The 18657-nt window shown below is 39.2% G+C and overlaps 1 protein-coding gene across 1 annotated transcript; it reads left to right on the top strand.

The window, feature by feature from the left end:
- Window positions 1-8992: 8992 nt before the first annotated feature.
- Window positions 8993-10615, top strand: LOC110451275. Its single transcript, XM_021499194.1, has one exon. The coding sequence runs from the start codon at window positions 8993-8995 to the stop codon at window positions 10613-10615; it is 1623 nt and encodes a 540-aa protein (XP_021354869.1).
- The last annotated feature ends 8042 nt before the right edge of the window (window positions 10616-18657 follow it).

Here is an 18657-nt window from a genome sequence, read left to right as displayed (position 1 = left end):
CCCATCCCCAGGGGCTAGGGCGGGGCCCCAAAGGGAACATTTACCAATATTTTCAAATTCTTATCCATTGATGACATGACAAGTATTGTATTTCACTTAGTTTACATGCTGATTTCCACATCACATCTAAACAATAAAATAAAGCTACCAGTACCTATGATATAACTCAGGTGACCGCTAAGGCCCTTGGGCCTCTTGTTTAAATATTTGTAGAACCAGCAAAGAAAGCGTTTTTGATCACATAATAAAACTAACATCATAATACTGTTCCACAATGGAAAGAAGACAGATAATATAGAGAATGATTGATTATGATACCCATAAACAAGATATATCATAATCATTATGATAGCTCCAAATAGTTTTCTATTAGTAGATTTAACATACCTAATGCAAGTGTCAACCCATGTGTGTGCAACGGAGGTGGCGTTACACTCCTTGGAAGTGATGCTAGACGCCTTACAGGAGGCGGTGTTACACTCATTCGAACTGGTGTTATAAATGTCTGCGTTGGAGAAGGCGACGTTGCACACCTTGTAGGAGACAGCGTTACATTCCTTCTAGCGGACGTTTCATGCCTTGGAGGAGTGATGGGGTTTGGTGCCTTTGACCTGAGTTTTGATGGTGGTTGAGGTAGAGTGTGTAGTGCTGCAAGGAAAAAAATACAAGATACAGACATATATTTGTGTAGCATTTTGACCCAAGCTCTGTGAGAGCAATCGAGTTTGAAGCCTGCCGCCACCAGGGCAATCTACGCTGGACCTCTAAACAGTCTTAAAATAATTGAATTGATCAAATTAATGTTACATGTTTGTAAAAAGTGAAATATAATAATAAAGACTTCATAGTAGCTGCCACCTTTCTTTAAATATATATATATCCATAGTGTACATACATGCAAATGGTCTATATACATGTACTCTTACAAGTATATATATATATATACCACTACCGGCTAAACTAAATTGGGACACATACATCACGCTAAACATTGTTGCATTCCCATGGAAAAAGAGTGGGTTTTGTATAATTTCATTACAAATGTATTATACACATACCGGATACGTTTTTGGAGGATGTTGGTTTTTTACTACTGGGCTCGATCTCTCTGTCCTTGTGTGCACTTTCCTCTCCTAGATGAAATGAAAGAGTTGAAAGTTTGATGAGTTCAATTTGTTTATTATTTATTTATTATTATCAAATTTTCAAAATAACATGGTTGTATAATGTGTGATTATTATATCGAACATCAATTTATTCTTGGAACAATTTAACATCAACAAGACTCAGCAACACATATTAATACACTCGAACATATCATTATTATTATATGCCTAACAGCCCATCAACACAAAAAGGTCACTTGGGACAAACATATAATAATATAGTAAAAAGAAAGTTTGTTTGCTCACCAGTATAAAAGTCACTAAAAACACGCTTTTTTCTTTCTCTTGAAACTCGTTGGTCATTTTCCTCCTTCTCATCCTCTGTCTCTACAGCTGAAGTGAGATCGTATGATTCACACTCGGCTCTGCTCTCTGTGTCAGATAAACATGACTAGTGAATATGTAATTTGAATAGCAACAATTAGGTACTCTCCATCATCACTGCAAAGCATATATACTACTGACAATTTACTGTTGCTTGATAAAGCCAAAAAATTAAATAACCATACCGAAATTGAAATGCGGATAGAAAACCCATAACCAGAATGAAAATAGATGTGATAAATACTGCACCTGATCTTAATTTCTCCTTTATAAGGGGGAACATTTGCCATGAGGCATTTGGGACCTTTCCTGAGGTCATGGCTCTCAGCACATTGGTGACATTTGGCCAATAGACGGTCTCATCTCTAATCCAATTACTTGGAACAGTCCCTTCCTCTTCCCTCCCTTCTTCCTACCAGACGGCGCGTACCCAAAGCATTCTAAAAGGTAAAAAAAACATGATATGACAAATTGTTTATAAAAAAAATAAAACATGTGAGAACTTTAAGTTAAAAGACTGATATTTTTTTTTAAATATTTTTAGGTAAAATTTTGCATCAAGTGATTATGTTGTCTTTTGTTTGTTTGATTTTGTTTAACGTCCTATTAACAGCTAAGGTCATTTAAGGACGGCCTCCCGTGTACAAGATGCACGCGTGTAGTGTATGTGTGTGTATTTTGGGAGGCTGCGATATGTTCGTGTTCGTCTCCTTGTGATAGTGCGGAACTGATGCCGACTTTATAGTGCTACCTCACTGAAACATACTGCCGAAGACACCCAGCAGGACGCCCCACCCGGTCACATTATACTGACAACGGGCGAACCAGTCGTCCCACTCCTAATTTGCTGAGCGTTAAGCAGGAGTAGAAACTACCATTTTTAAAGACTTTGGTATGTCTCGGCCAGGGGACAGAACCCAAAGCCTTCCTCACAGGGGCGAACGCTCAACAAATGGCCAAAAGTGAGGCATTGTCAAGGGAGACATTAGGAAGAAGAAAGTTATTTAGAAAGGAGAGAAGAGATAAGGTCCCAAATTTAGTCGCCTCTTACGATCATGCAATATGTTGTCAATTTGCAGCCATTACAATGCAGTGATCATGAGAAGAATAAAAACTAATAACCAAAGGCTGTCAAGTGTTCTCCCCAGACTGTTTTTTGCAGCGTTGCACCATGCTCCTATACTTTTTGCCATGCCGCTATCCTAGATCTTCTCTGCTATATATTCACAATAAATGTTAAGTTACCATGCTGCTTTGATTTTACATAGAGTGCTGCTTTATTAGAAATATTGAAATACCATGCTTCTTTCAAAACATTCTGAGGAGAACACTACTGTCAAAACTATTTTGTTGATTTAAATTTACCATTTATGTCGTTCCATGCCATGCAGCAGGGGAGCAAGTACAAATCCTCTTTCATAAGGCAAGCATACAACTTTCCTAAGGACTTCTGAAGGATCCACCAGTCTGCGTTGTGATCTTTGGAAATTTCTAATGAATGCGATGTTAATCAATTTGGATTCACAAGGCGTAGTGAAAAAGTTGTCATTATGCCTTTGATGAATGACATTACACACCAGTTTTCCATCATCCTTCTTTTCCAGCACAAATGCAAAGTCCTCATTCTTCAACAAGAGACAGCCATTCCTTTTGTTGGACGAAATATATGCAAGGCTAGAATAAGCATTGCTTGTCTGGGTTCCAGCAAATTCAATCTCTGATATTCGCTTTCCTACTTGGCTAATTGGATTATTTGCAGATTTCACTAATCGTTTCAAAATTCGGAGGTGATTCTCAAATGGAAATGCCGAAATTGAATTTAGTGAACACTGGAATATCCTGACGTCATTGGCAAGGTGTTTTAGTCCATGTACATTGTAGACAAGAAAGGACTCCGAGTAAATATCTGGACTATTGTCTACAAAATAGTTCAGCAATTGTCCTGCATAGCCAAGATAAGCTTCTCTCTTCTTACTATCAGAATCCAGGAGAATGGAAACTGCTACAGTAAGACACAGAAAGTGACGATAAGCAGTTTTGTGAAGAATTCCTTTCAACACGATAGGTCCGGTATACAGAAGAAACTGACGGAATTCCGTTGCCTTCCATCGTTCATGTTCTGTGAGTGGTCGAGGTTGTCTTGCAAACTCTGATGGCAGTTTTCCAGAAAAGCTAACAAGACTTGAAGAAATGTCTCCTATATGCCGCTGTGACAGCTTGCATGTTGCAGGACCATGTTTGAAAAACCAAACAATTCGTTTCACAACTCCCAGACAAACTAGGTGCATATAGTCCAAACAGAAGCCTGTTACACATGGAAATTTAGCTTCAGCTAAGGGTGAAATACTAATCTGATGGTCGGTGTATTCAAAACTTTCAAATTTTGTGTCAGTTCTTTCAGGAAAGTCTCCATTGAAAACGACCCTGTTGTTTTGCCAAGTTCCTTTAATAACACAACGTTCACACGCATAGTATCCAGTATGTCCCTTTGTGCACTTTAAGAATGCCCTTGCAGGTGCATCACAAACAAAAGCCTTTATTTGTGTTTTGATAGCCGTATCTTTGAACACTATTCCATTTGCCTGAAGTTTTGTGTACTCTGTTCGGAAATTTTCCAAGAAGTAACCTACAGAGTTTGGTTTCTTTTCTCCATAAAAAAGGGATACAACAAATGGCTTGTAATTATCAAAAGTACAAATAATTGGCCAAATCTGGGTTCCAGATGACTTGAAAAGTGGAATTCCATCAATGTTTACAAGCAGGTCAATGCGATCAGGAATTCTCTCACTTGTTGACATCTGCAGAGTCTTTATTATCCCTGCTTCCAAGCCGAAATATGTGTATTTCCCTCCGCACCTATTCTCAATGGGGATTTCTCTTGGTGTTTGCAATAGAGTTCTAGCATCTTTTGGTACGGGGATATCTTCATCTCTCAATATTCCTAGTAACTCATTAATGCTAGCTCTTGTCTGATGATTTTTTGTTGCCCATTCAGCTAGCTTTTCCCTTATATTCGACGAATCGGGTACAGTCAGACCAGGAATACATGTATCATCCTCAGAATCAGAAGAGCCGTCCCATATTATTGAACAGTTATCTGAATCATCTCCTTCATGTCCACTGGAATATTCTGTTTCTGTAAGTACATTTGAGGAAGAACTATCAGATGTAGGTCTGATTTGTTCATGTTCACACTTGTTAACAACAGGTGCCACGTGCACAATGCTTTCATCTTCACTACTGGACTCCAATTCAACAGTAACTGCTGCATTCACTTTTCTCCAACGTCGCAAGTAAGCCATTTGATCACCTATAAACACAATGTAAAATCATGCGTCATGCTTAAACTTAGTACATTAGCGATTACTGAATTATACTAAATGTGCTAACACTTATTTTTGTTTTTACTTATCAGCTTCCGTGCTTTTTAAATGTATGCCATTTAATTTACTTTCAAGTTGTCTATTTATAAATTAAAGCACCAATTTTAAAATTGACAAGTAAATGAGCTGCGCATATGCATAGATAATTATTTTGTAGAAAATAACTATAATTTATCATGTTACAAATTAAATCCTCAATTGGTAAAGTATAATATCAAGAAGAATTTTTTTATTTACATCGTTACCTGGTACATTAATATATACATTATGATTTGATTGTCACCAATTATTATGGGAAATGTTAAACATTTAAAAGAACTAATACTTAACATTATAAACTTGGTGCATCAAATTCTGCATACCAATATATATAAATTTAGACCTTATTTACGAGTTACCTCCCTTCTCAATGTTACTTGGACTATTATGCCTGTTTAAAATTTACAAACAAACAAACAAATACGTACATAACTGCATAATGCACAGGAATCAATCATAGTCGACCATATATAGATACTCAATGATACTGCCAGATAGAGGTTGAACAGTCATATATATTTGTAATATATAACGATGCACATGCCATGGAGCTCGATCGCCATGCGATTACAAAACTATTACGTAGAACACGATACTGCAGTATTTTTAAGAATATTGAAGTAATTGGAAACTAATCCTAACCTAACTCAGCAAAGTCATATGATTTCATTATGATGGCGAAATTATTACAGTAATGGCAAATGCCAGTTCACTTTACGCGGTACGCGCGAGACAGCAGTCAATTCTGAACTCGCCCATAACAGCATAATGCATTCAACGACATGCATGTAAACAAAAACAAATGAAACACGTGTTAGTGGTCACACTAGGCTAAGTTGCGGTAATTGATTGGAAAACACAAAAATATGAGGGTTAGATACCTTGAAATTGTAAAAAGTGGAGGAACAGCAGGGAAAATGATAATATATTATAGCTGATTCACTGGTCAGTCTTGGTCAGCGATGGTCAACGAACAATGGGACCGGAAGTAGAAAATCGCGCGCAATATTTCTATTATCGAAATGTAAATGTACTTAAATATATTTAAATACAATCGACCATACATTTGATTAACTTTTTAATTTAAAATGAACTACGTGCAAAGTAATATTAATGCATATGTATGTACTGTGTTGAGTTGTTTTCGTGATTTGTAGTGACCCCTCGCGGAGAGGAAACACAAACAAAGGGAGATAAGCGGTTTGTCTTAAGCGAATTAAATTGTCCATGGCACATTTTCACTCCGTAAACGTATCATTTTAAGACTACAGCTTGTAAAGCATGATCCTGTAACAGAGACATACTTTAATAACGTGTATTTCAATTGTTATTTATTATTCATAATTTTAAATAACATGCATTTCAATATTTATTCAATACATGCATAAGTTGGGGTACGACCTAAACCAGACATTGTAACGATGTCAGTTGCAGACGTCGGTATTACGTCTAGAAAAAACGTCCTTCCGACGTTAGATTAAGGTTGCCGATGTCGCGACCACAATACGACGTCCTCCCGACGTTAAATTAAGGTTGCCGACGTCTTGACCACAATACGACGTCCTCCCGACGACTATACAACGTTTTGTGCCCACTGGGCTATTACTCATCCATCTGCTTGTAAAGAAACGGCGGAGATCACATCACAGCCTAATGGAACAGTCGAGGACATAACGCAGCATATTACACTTCATCCTTTCAGTACAGAAACATTTAAGGTCACACAGCATCATATTTAACATCGTTCTGTCAGTACAGAAACAGCAGAGGTCAAACAGCAGCCTATTACACATCCTAGTGTCAGTACAGAAACATTAGAGGACACACAGAAGCCTAATCAGGCTAATGGACACCCTAATGTCGGTACAGAAACCGCTGAGGTCACACAGCATCATATGTAACATCCTTCTGTCAGTACAGAAACAGCAGAGGTCAAACAGCAGCCTATTACACATCCATTTGTATATTTTGTTCCAAAATGGTTAATTACAACTCTGTATATATATGTTATAATTTGTGTTGTGTTGACAAATTATAGGGTGGTGTAACATTAGAGTGAAATCTGTTCACAGACTCGGGAATTTCTGTTCACTGGCCCGAGCTTGACCAGTCCGTGGGGGTCACCTCTCTCATCTGCATATGGCTCCCATTGGTCAGTCTTATCAGGTGGTTTTGAGTTAGCGTCCCTTAAAATTTTCTTCGATCTCTTTTAAGATCCCGAGATGACAGGATCGTTTTTTATTTGTCTTGAAAAAAGTTTGAATACCCTAGCAGAGATTTGAATGAACTTACTAAGTTACTAGATTATCACGCCTGAATTATAAATATGACGGTATCTCCAGACTCCGGGGACTCGGCGTGAATCGAGAAATCAGTGTTAAGAAATCACAAACTTATCCGCCTGGAGCAGAATTCTGTAAAGATACTGAATTTGTTATGCAAGTAGTCTCATCGGCCGTCGTAGGCCTTTCATTGCTGACTTTGTGTATTCTGATCAGCTGTCAGTACGGGGTGTTCGATTCGGTACAGTCGAAATCAATCAAAACATTAATTTCTGTTGGAGTGATTTATGTTGAAATGGCCAGGCCTAGTCGAGGGAAGAAGTTGGACTATAAAGCTCTACACGAGGGAGTAGCACAGTCAAAAGAGGAAGACAATTCAGAGACCGAATCGCTGGACTATGAGGAAGAGAACAGTGCGGAAACGAACGCGACCAACGAGGAAGCCAAGTCAACTTCCGGTAGCAGCTCAAACGAAAATTCCGATGATGGTGAAGATATGTTCGACACGTGTGGTCACGGCGAACAGTCGAACGAGAATACAGACATTATCGCCGCAAATAGAGAAATAGAACAACTACGCAAGCAGGTCAGAAAAGAGCGGAAACGACGGATCCTCGACGCCAAACAGCTGGAAATTGAGCACCTGAGAAAGGAGCTAGCCAACATTCGCGTAAGTCGGTCGGGACAAACCCGTAGTCACAGGGACCGTGATGGAATGAAGGCCACGAGAGACAATGATAAAAAGACTATGAAAGGTACGGCATGTAATGTGTCTATTGATACTGATTTTAAAAAGTTGAGAGAGTTGAGTGAGGTGTCTGAAAGGTCAGAAAAGAGGTTAAATGCCTTGAAGTTATTTGGAGAGTCACTGGCTTCGTCCAATTCTGATGAGAATTCTGATAGTGATAGGGTAAGCAATTCAGGGTCTGTAAAACCAAAGTCTAGTTCCAAACGTTCTGGAATAAAAAGAAAATCTTGCGATTCAGTTGCCTTCCCTCAAAAGTATCCACACCAATTCTTGCAATTTGAATATGTCAATGAAAATATACAGTTTAACGAGTTGTCCTTTAAGCTGTTTGTAGCAGGCGAATTAGAAATCATATCTAGTAATAAGTTATCTGGAAATGAAAGAGAGGGAAGAACAGAGTTTTTGAAGCGAATAGTTTACTATTCAAATATTTACGAATGGAAAGCCCTGTTGTCTTTATACGCTGCCTGGCTTAGAAAAATCGAAATTGGGGAAAAAGATTGGTCAGATAACCCAGCTAGTATTGAGGTGCCAATCTTGGCTAGACATGTCCTGGCTAAGTCAAAAACCCCAAATTCCCGGGGACAATTGTCGTCCGATAAGCCCATGGTTTGGTTTTGTTCTGCATACCAAAGAAACAAATGCACAGAAAAGGGGGATCATGAGGGGGAGGTTATGGGAGTTAGACGACATGTGGCTCACATTTGCGCCGCTTGTTGGAGGAAGGACAAAGTTAAAAGAGCCCATCAGGAATCCTCCCAAGAATGCCCCCATCACATCTGACTAGGCCCAGGGGGTAGGAAATCTCTGTCAAATTTTAGAACAGGGGAAATCTCTGTAAACAAACCCCAGCGACACGAGGTTGAATTTTTTCTGCCCCAATTTGCAAAGGACAAAAGTCATATGACGGATGAAGGTAAGGAACCAGAGTTAGTCACATCCAAAAACCCGATAGAGCAACATCGTAAAATACAGGAATCAGGTAGGTGTAATTTTGAAAGGTGTCGGTTTCAAGTAAAATCAGCACTTAACATAGAATATTTTCGAGCTATGTTGACCGAGTACAAGGATCAGGAATTGTGTGATTTGATAGAATTTGGTTTTCCTTTGGGATTTCACGAGGATATCAATGCTCCGGTAGGTATTCGGCCACATGATACTGAAAGCGCATGTACAGAGCATTTCGAATTTGGGCCACAGGACATCACAGTCAATCATAAGGGAGCCATTGATTATCCAAAACAAATGGATGAGTATCTAAAAAGGGAGGTGGAGGCAGAGGCCATTTTAGGTCCACTCGAGGTAAATCCTCTCAGTACACCTATTAAATTATCTCCTCTCAATTCTGTACCTAAAAGAGACTCGAAGGAAAGAAGGATAATACTGGACCTCAGTCTCCCAAAGGGTAAGTCTGTCAATGCTCATATTCCCAAGGATACATATCTGGGTAAGCCCATCAATCTAACATATCCCAGAGTAGATGATCTGGTTGAGCTGGTCAAAGAGAAAGGTAAGGGATGTCATTTGTTTAAGAGAGATCTCAAACGTGCCTATCGTCAAATCCCTATAGATCCTGGGGACATTCATCTTGTGGGATATATGTGGAGTGGGAAAATTTATTTGGACAGAGTTTTATCCATGGGTCTTAGATCTGCAGCTTATATATGTCAAAGACTCACTTCTGCTGTCTCCTTTATATGCCTACAAGCCGGATATTACATCCTCAATTATTTGGATGATTTCGGGGGTGCCGAGGAGCAGTCAAAAAGCAAGGATGCATTCGAGTACCTAGGTGCAGTATTGCACAATTGTGGTCTAGTTGAGTCTTTAGAAAAAGCTGTTCCTCCCTCCACTAGAATGGTGTTCTTAGGAGTACTATTTGACACAGAAAACCTGACGTTAGAGGTACCATCATTCAGGTTACAGGAAATAATGGACTTGTTGGTGGTCTGGTTAGACAAAGAGGTGGCATCTCTCCAGCACATTCAGTCACTGTTGGGTAAGCTCATGTTCGTCGCGAGTTGTGTCAGACAGAGTCGTATTTTTATTAGTAGACTACTAAACTGGCTTCGCGATAGCACAAGGTCCAAAACAGACCAAAGGGTACCGTTAGAAGTAAAAAAAGACCTCCTGTGGTGGAAAGAATTTTTACTAGTATACAACGGTGTCTCTATGATGAGTCTAGAGGAATGGTCTGTGCCAGACGATGAGTTTGCCTCAGATGCCTGTTTATCAGGCTGCGGTGGTTTTTTCAAAGGGCAGAGTTTTCATACCAAGTTCCCAGATTTTATCCTTAAGCAGGATCTCAGTATTAACTGCCTGGAACTACTCACAGTAGTGGTATGTGCAAAGTTATGGGGACATAAGTGCAGAGGTAAGAAAATTGTCATTAATTGTGACAATAGTGCCTCTGTGGCGGTCATAAACTCGGGGAAGTCTAGGGTTCCTTTTATGCAAGCATGTCTTCGAGAGATAAGTTTTCATGCTGCAATTCATGAGTTTGAGTTAAGAGCCAGTCATATTGAAGGTGAATCAAACAGGATCCCTGATCATCTTTCGAGATGGCATTTGGACCCATCTCATGGAGACAAATTCCATGAACTGACCAAAGGAATGGAAATCACAGTCCATCCCCTGGAAGAGGATACCTTTAAATTCTCCCATATATGGTAATTGATAGGGGAAAGGTTTGACAGTGTATCATAAAATGTACAGAATTGTTTGTTTTAGTTTTATAGTCCATACCTTATTATTGTAGGGGCAGCCTTTAAGAAGTTAGAGGATGATTTAAAAATCTCCATGAAGGCGGCCTTTGCAGAAGGCACTTCCAGAAATTTAGAGATACAATGGCGGGCCTATTTTCTGTTTTGCGAGGCATTTCAGCAGGAAGCCTTACCAGCCAACACTCGAACAATATGTTTATATATCCAATTTTTGAGCCGAAGCTTGAAAAGTTCTGATTCTATACGTAACTACGTTAGTGGGGTGAAAATGCTTCATATTTTAACTGATACTGATTATTCAGAAGTCCGGCAGTTTGAGGTCAATCTTGCCTTAAGAGGTATAGCCCGTCTCCATCCCCACTGCCCAAACAGAGCCTCCCCCATCACACCACATATTTTGTTGGAAATTTCCAAGTTCATAGATTTTTCAGACCCTTTACTAGCGACCCTGTGGTGCAGTTTTTTGTTTTCCTTTTATCTAATGATCAGAAAATCCAATATCGTAAGTACGAATGGGGTTTTTAAACCAGAGGAAATTTTATTGAGGCAGGACATCACAGTTAAGGGAGACATGTTATTGATCTGTTTGAAATGGTCCAAGACTAACCAATTTGGTAAACGAAAACATATAATCCCACTCGTTAGGATTCCATCCTCTACCTTATGTCCGGTTCTAGCCTTTTACAACATGTGTGACTTAGTCCCAGCCCCAGTAACTGCCCCAGCCTTTTCCGTCCCGGGTCACCCACCGAAAGCTATTTCGTACTCTTTATTTCAAAAGTCTCTGAAACAGTTACTTGTCCAAACGGGTAGGGATCCAGCTCCTTTCTCATCCCACAGTTTTCGTCGGGGAGGGGCCACATGGGCCTTTCAATCAAATGTCACAGGGGAACTTATACAATTGCAAGGGGATTGGGCCAGCGACGCGTATAAAGTCTACCTTGACCACTCACTAAAACAAAAAATGCAGGTAGCCAACTTTGTAAAGCATTCCATTATTGCCTTTCAAGCAGCACATGACACTGTTCCAAGTTAAGATCATAATAGGAAATCACAGGTCTTCGATAAGCCGGGTAGATATTGTCCTCCTTTTTGGGGCCGGGGGCTTGGCGGTTAAATTTATGTTAAATTATGCTAATTCATCGCATGTCACTTGTATTTGTTGCTAGATGTGCTTGTGTATGTACAGTATATTTGTATCATTATTATTTGTCAAGATTTGGTAAACTATACTGATATTATTTGCTACTAATTCGCTATAATGTGAATTTGACCAATTGTGTATATATAATATTTAACTACTGTTTGATAAATTGAATGCTGCTTGCTTAATTGTTCCGGAAGTGAATGTTGCTTGCTAGTGCCGGAAGTAAATGTTATATGCTCAAAGTGCCGGAAGTGATTGTTGCCTGAATTTCTGTGTAGCCCTTTCACCCCAGTCAAATTTATGACAGTGAGTAATGGACTTGCAAATGGACTAATTAAAGTTTGATCCGGGGTGAAAGGGCTTTATGTATACATATATGTTGTTGTATTATCAATAAAACGGCCAAAAATCATATAACTGCTGTCTTTGTCATATATATATATATGGGGAAGTAATTTGCTTTTAAAGTAACAGCGAAGGTCACAACACAGCCGCCTAATGGAACAGTGGAGGACATAACGCAGCATATTACACATCCTAGTGTCAATACAGAAAAATTAGAGGTCACACAGAAGCCTAATTAGTTTGATGGACATTCTAGTGTCAGTACAGAAACAGTAGAGGTCAAACAGCAGCCTATTGCAAATCCTTCTGCTTCTGTAGGAACGAAAGTGTTTTATCCATATTTGGTTTGAATCATACTTGTGTAAAGGGGAAGCAATTTTGTATAAACCGTGGGTCTGGCCTCTCAGGAACCTGAGGGCCGGGGACCAATAAGCATTCTTGGTTGAAGGGGAACCAATTTTGTATAAACCGTGTTTGTGGCCCCCGTGGGCGCTGAGAGGCGCGGCCCAATAGGGGAAATATATCAAATTCTTTAAAATCCTTCTTCTTCTGTAGGAATGAAAGGAGTTGTTCCATGTTTGGTCAGGAGCATCCTTGGGTGACGGTAAAACCAATTTTGTATATAAATGGTGTGTCTGGCCCCCCTGGGGGCTGAGGGGTGGGACCCAATAGGGGAAATATAGCATTTTTTTAAATCCTTTTTTTTTGTAAGAATGAAAGGACTTGTTCCATATTTGGTCTGAAGCATCCTTGGATGAAGGGGACTAAATTTGGATAAACGGTGGGTATGACCCCCTAGGGGCATAGGGGTGGGTTTCTGTATGAAGTATGTTCTCGCTATATGGATATTTCTGAAATGTCATGTACTTTACAGCACCTACCATGTAGTGCTATATCTTTACTTCATACATATTATTTTAAACATATTTAGGTGAGCAATAAAGGCCCTTTTGGCCTCATGTGTTTATAAGGAAAAGTAAAACCATCAGTACCATCAAAGGAGCGAGGTTATCATGAGCAAGGGGCAGACGTCAGCTTGTCCATACGTGATGTTAGTTAGGTATTTGGAGTTGGCCGGTATTGATTTACAGTCCGACGATTTTATATTCAAACAAGTATACAAATCTGGCGGGGTGAGCAGTTCGGTACACAAATCAAAGCCTATGAGTTATACGTGCGCACTTGAAGCGGTTTCAAAAAGGTTTAAGTTGGTTACAGATTGTAACATGGGCTTGCAACATGGGCTTGCATTTAAGGTCGGGCGGTGACACCGCAGCAGCAAGTAGTGGGGTCAATGATAGGTGTTTTAAAAGTCATGGTCGATGAAAGGGCGATTTTAGCAAGGATGGCTACGACAAGGATTTCATAGATAAGAAAAAAATTAGACTCGTAATGTTCATGCTTTCAGACCACGTGGTTTTTTTTGTTTGATGTTTAATGTGTTTTTGTTTTTTCTTTTGACTTTTGTAAATATTGTTTTTTAGTTTAATTTTGCTTGGTTCTTGCCCTACTTTGTAATTGTTTTCTATGTCTTTTCGGCGAGCTAGCGGCAAAATAGATATTTGCATTGTGTTGGTATATTGAAGTCGCTCAGTGGAGCGAGACTGATTATTTTTATTTGTATATTAGGTATACTAACAGTTACACCTTCCCATCTCGTACAAATCGAATCAGATAGAAATGAAATGAAATGAAGAAACCGATAAGAAGTTACAAAATTGATTTATTGTAATAAATTGCTAAACCAGAGTTGCCGTCATACGTGAATGCGTTTACGTTCTTGCAGTTTTCTATATGATATATATAATGTTTTGCAAATGTTGGAAATGGAGGCTTACAATGCATGATAGAGTCGATTTCTTCAGTGTTAGTCTTTTACTATACGCCTTTGAATGTTTCTGTTGTTCTATTTCATGTTTAGTATCGAAAAATTGATTTTTTTTGTTATTGTGGAACATCAAAGTCATATACAACAAGAGGCTCATGGACCTTAACGGTCACCCGAGTCCTACAGTATTTATTTTTGTTGTTGAAATATGTACTAATTTGAGTAAAAAATAGTTAAGTATAATGTTAACTTAACTTTGTCAGGACCATGAGCTGATCATTCCTAGACCGATTTTCAGTGAGATCGGCCTATCAGAACTTGTTTTTAAGCTTGAAATAGGAATTTTCAAAATGGCGGCTGTGGCGGCCATATTGGATTTCTGATCGACCCGAAAAATAACAACACTTTGTAAGGACCATGAGTCAATCATTCCTACAAAGTGTCAGTTCAATTGGTCTAGCAGAACTTTACTTTTAAGTTTGAAATAGGTATTTTCAAAATGGCGGCCGTGGCGGCCATATTGGAATTTCGATTGACCCGAAAAATAACAAAACTTTGTCAGGACCATGAGCTGATCATTCCTAGACCGATTTTCAGTGAGATCGGCCTATCAGAACTTGTTTTTAAGTTTGAAATAGGTGTTTTCAAAATGGCGGCTGTGGCGGCCATATTGGGTTTCTGATCGGCCCGAAAAATAACAACACGTTGTCAGGACCATGAGTCGATCATTCCTACAAATTTTCAGTTCAATCGCCCAAGCAAAACTTGACTTTAAGTTTGAAATAGGTTTTCAAAATGGCAGCCGTGGCGGCCATATTGGATTTCTGATTGACCTGAAAAATAACAACACTTTGTCAGGACCATGAGCTGATCATTCCTACCAACTTTCAGTTCAATCGGCCTAGCAGAACTTGACTTTAAGTTTGAAATAGTTTTTCAAAATGGCGGCCGGGGCGGCCATATTGGATTTCTTATCGACCCGAAAAATAACAACACTTTGTCAGGACCATGAGATGATCATTCCTACCAACTTTAAGTTCAATCGGCCCAGCAGAACTTGACTTTAAGTTTGACATGTAAAATGTTAACGGACGACGGACGACAACGGACGATAACGGATAGCAATAGGTCACTTAAGCTAAAGTTCAGGTGACCTAAAAATGCTGTATAATCAACAGTTTTTTAGTTAGTCGTTCCGTCAGTAAGCGGCAAGTTAGAATCAAGTTCACCTGAAACCGAAACGGCGTTTTCGTGATAGAGATTACTCTATTTATCTATCATCTGTTTCCTGTCGAGAGGTAAGCGTGTTTATCGAAACGAAACAAAATTAAATCAAATCAAGCTTCAGCTACATAGCGTCGATATAATTATCCTATGTAGGCTTTTAGGAAATTGAATCATTGTCATAGATTGGTTTACCATAATCAATCCGAAGGTTCCAATAGTTTGTTATGGATAGTATCCTCAGTGTTCAGTTTTCGACGATCGTTTATGTCCAGGTCCTGCGCGCTTGCAAGTCATGTCAGGGGTGACGTCACAGAGGTTATGTTTTGATGCCGGCACACATGCACGATTTTAAAAACAAAATTCGGAAAATGATGATCCGTACTGTAAGTAACTACTATTTTTACTACAATGTATTGTTTAAATCCCGTTTTACATAATTCCAAAATTATACCCTGTTTAAAACCCTATACAACATAAAAAAGTGACTTCTCGTCTGCTATCATTCTGCTCCTTCGATATCACATGACAAGTGTGGGCGGAGTCTTAGTTTGGATACAAAAATGTATGGAAGCCTCGAGACGTCAGCTTAACATGTCGTATGCGATATGCAAGATTTTATTTCTCTTTCGTATCCACATCTTTGATAACTAGAACACTGACAGGTCAGTAAGGGCCCTGTCTTGTGGCAATATATCCCCCAAAATCATCAAGAAGCAATCTACCCATATACCTGAGCTTGACGTTTGACATTTGGACTTCAAAAAGAATCGCAAGTAAGCAAAATATACATTTTACATGTACTTTGGTTTGAGTCTTGTTTCCTTCCACCTCCGTTTTTGCTGGGCTTACAGAAATGTAAATACCGGTGCAATACTCATTTGTTATCTTTGATTTGATTTATTTCACCTTATATGCCTCCTCCATCAAGAGCCTGGGTCAAAGTCTGAGATACACTTTGTCTTTGAGCTTTGGACCCAAATGACCTTGACCATTAACCCAGTGACCCTGATCTTAGGTCAGTTGACTTATTCTTTAATTGCGACCAACTTTGCTTCATAATATTATAATAAAATGTTCATCAGTGAAAAATAAAAAAATGACCTTGACTCTTTGGACCCCGTAACCTGGACCTAAGGTTAAGTTCTGAACAAGTTTGCTACATAATAACATACCTCGACCTTATGTCAGTTGACTCCTTTTCAAATTCGGACCAACTTTGCTTCATAATGTCATAACAAAATGTTCATCAGGGAAAAGATACAAAAATCGACTGTGACCTTTGACCTAGTGACCTTGACATTTGGTCAGGTTGACGCCTTGTTTAATTCAGATCAACTCTTGTTTCATCATGTCATAACAAAATGTTCATTAGTAAAAAGATGCAAAATTTGACCTTGACCTTTGAATCTAATGAACTCAACTTTTTACCTCAGTGTGTCTCTTTGTTTAGTTCCGAACAACTTTGCTTCATAATGTCAAAAAATGCTCATAAGTGAAAAGATGCAAAATGTGACCTTGACCTTTGAACCTTTGACCTTGACTGTTTACCTCAATGTGTCTTTTTGTGAACTGAACATCTTGACCAAGTTTCATGTACATCGGTCAATAAATACGAGTTATCAGCCAGGAACAAAATTTGTGGAAGGACAGACAGAGTGATTACTATAGGGCACCCGTATCTCCGATACGGGGCACTAATAAGTATATTTTATTTATTCAGAGACATAAATAAATGGTCCCTTTCCCTTATTTTAGGTTAAAAAATCCACAATGAGGAAAATACAAATCAAAATATGACCCAGACGCATTAACTGATGCATATATTGCAGTTATGGAGACGGGCATGGCCGTTCAAAAGGCAGCCAATATGTTTAATGTGCCAATATTACGCTGAAGATAAGGTGAAAGGGCGCATCAACACAGACGTAGTTAAATCTGGACCATCCCCATTTTTATCCCAGGAGCAGGAAGCTATGCTTTCCAGGCACCTCAACATAAAGGACAACCCTTTGAGTCTGCAGTGGTTGCGCAACTTCCTGACCTGGCCAGAGTTAAAGGTGAGGAAGCCACAAAGTCTTGAGGGCAGCCAGAGCGGAGTGCGTCCCGGGGCCTGTTATTGAGAGGTATTTTAAGGAGCTTTGGAACGTTCTTGATAAACACAACTTAAGGAAAGACCAAATGCCATTTACAACAAACCTCCTAAAATTGTCTCAGGTGTTGCCTATAAACCACAGACTATAACATCAGGAAAATCCCAAACCATAACAGTAATTTGGGGAGGCAACGTTTCTGGTAATCAGGTCCCACCATTCTTTATCTTTCCTGGGAAACGTTTGCTGGATGGCCTGATGGAGGGAGCTACCCCAGCAGCAACGGGTACCGTAAGTGACTCCGGATGAGCAAAATGTTTAAAGGTGAGCGATACAGGCCCTCTGGGCCTCTTGTTTAAATTCCAATCAGTGGTTAAGAAGTATAAGTCGTTTAAAGAAATTGTTGACGGACGGACGCAACGGTATGGCATAAGCTCACCTTGGTCCTTCGGACCAGGTGAGCTAAAAAGCAGTAACATCTATCCTGCATGATTCTGAACCATCCGACGAAGAGAAGTGCTGCGCCTCTGGTAAATTTTGCCAAGAAGAAATGAAACGCCTTCCTTACATAAAGTTTGCAAAGTGGGGTGAATGCGAGGATTGTGGTCGCTGGGTGCACTTGCAGTTCAGGTATTAGGGTCATCAGGTGTGGTGACAATTTCTGATGTCCTGATTGAAGCAAAAAGAGGGTTGAACAGTAGCGTTTCCTTGCTATGCAAACAAAAATTAAACCCCAAAATAACTTTAAAATGTTTAAAACTGTTTTAAATAACTTTTCTATGTTTATGTTTGAGTTAAGATGATTTATTGGTCTTGAACATATATAGTTGAGCAGTTCACGTTGGCGTTTACTTTTTTTACTGTCCTTATGGGCCACCGTACAATTGAAAAGGATGACTGTCAAATTCTGATGACGTAATACCGTGCACACAAGGTAAGCAGTCGCCATGTTTGTTGACATTATCTCTAGCTGTATTTATCAAAGTTTATCGATCTTTTGCAAAATTATGGCAATAACTGTAAATGATATTACTGGCAAGACTTGGAATAAAATATATTTGACTTGATCCGTAAAAAGCGATTTTGCTCTTATACGCTCGAAAACCGAAGACACCGGTTTATTTGCATTCACTAACTGGTAGCAATTATTGCCAATGGCGGTTTACATATGTGACGATTTCGGGTTGTTGTCAGTTTGTGAAATTAAACAATGACATGTTTGATTACAAAACGTTATATTATACAAACATGACAGAATGTGACGTGTGTATATATTGAGCCGACATTTTTACCAGTGGTTTTTTTTCTTTTTTATTCCGGAGGATGGGGTTCATACAGAGACGTGCAAGAAGTAT

The sequence above is a fragment of the Mizuhopecten yessoensis genome, unplaced genomic scaffold, assembly GCF_002113885.1.
Source record: "Mizuhopecten yessoensis strain PY_sf001 unplaced genomic scaffold, ASM211388v2 scaffold5913, whole genome shotgun sequence".
NCBI classification, from domain to species: domain Eukaryota; kingdom Metazoa; phylum Mollusca; class Bivalvia; order Pectinida; family Pectinidae; genus Mizuhopecten; species Mizuhopecten yessoensis.
The sequence above is the reverse complement of the archived record's forward strand: the minus strand, read 5'-3'. Positions and strand labels throughout refer to the sequence as shown.

What these genes read in the sequence shown, in the direction of transcription:
- LOC110451275 (XM_021499194.1), top strand. Translation starts at nt 8,993, where the DNA reads ATGTTGACCGAGTACAAGGATCAGGAATTGTGTGATTTGATAGAATTT.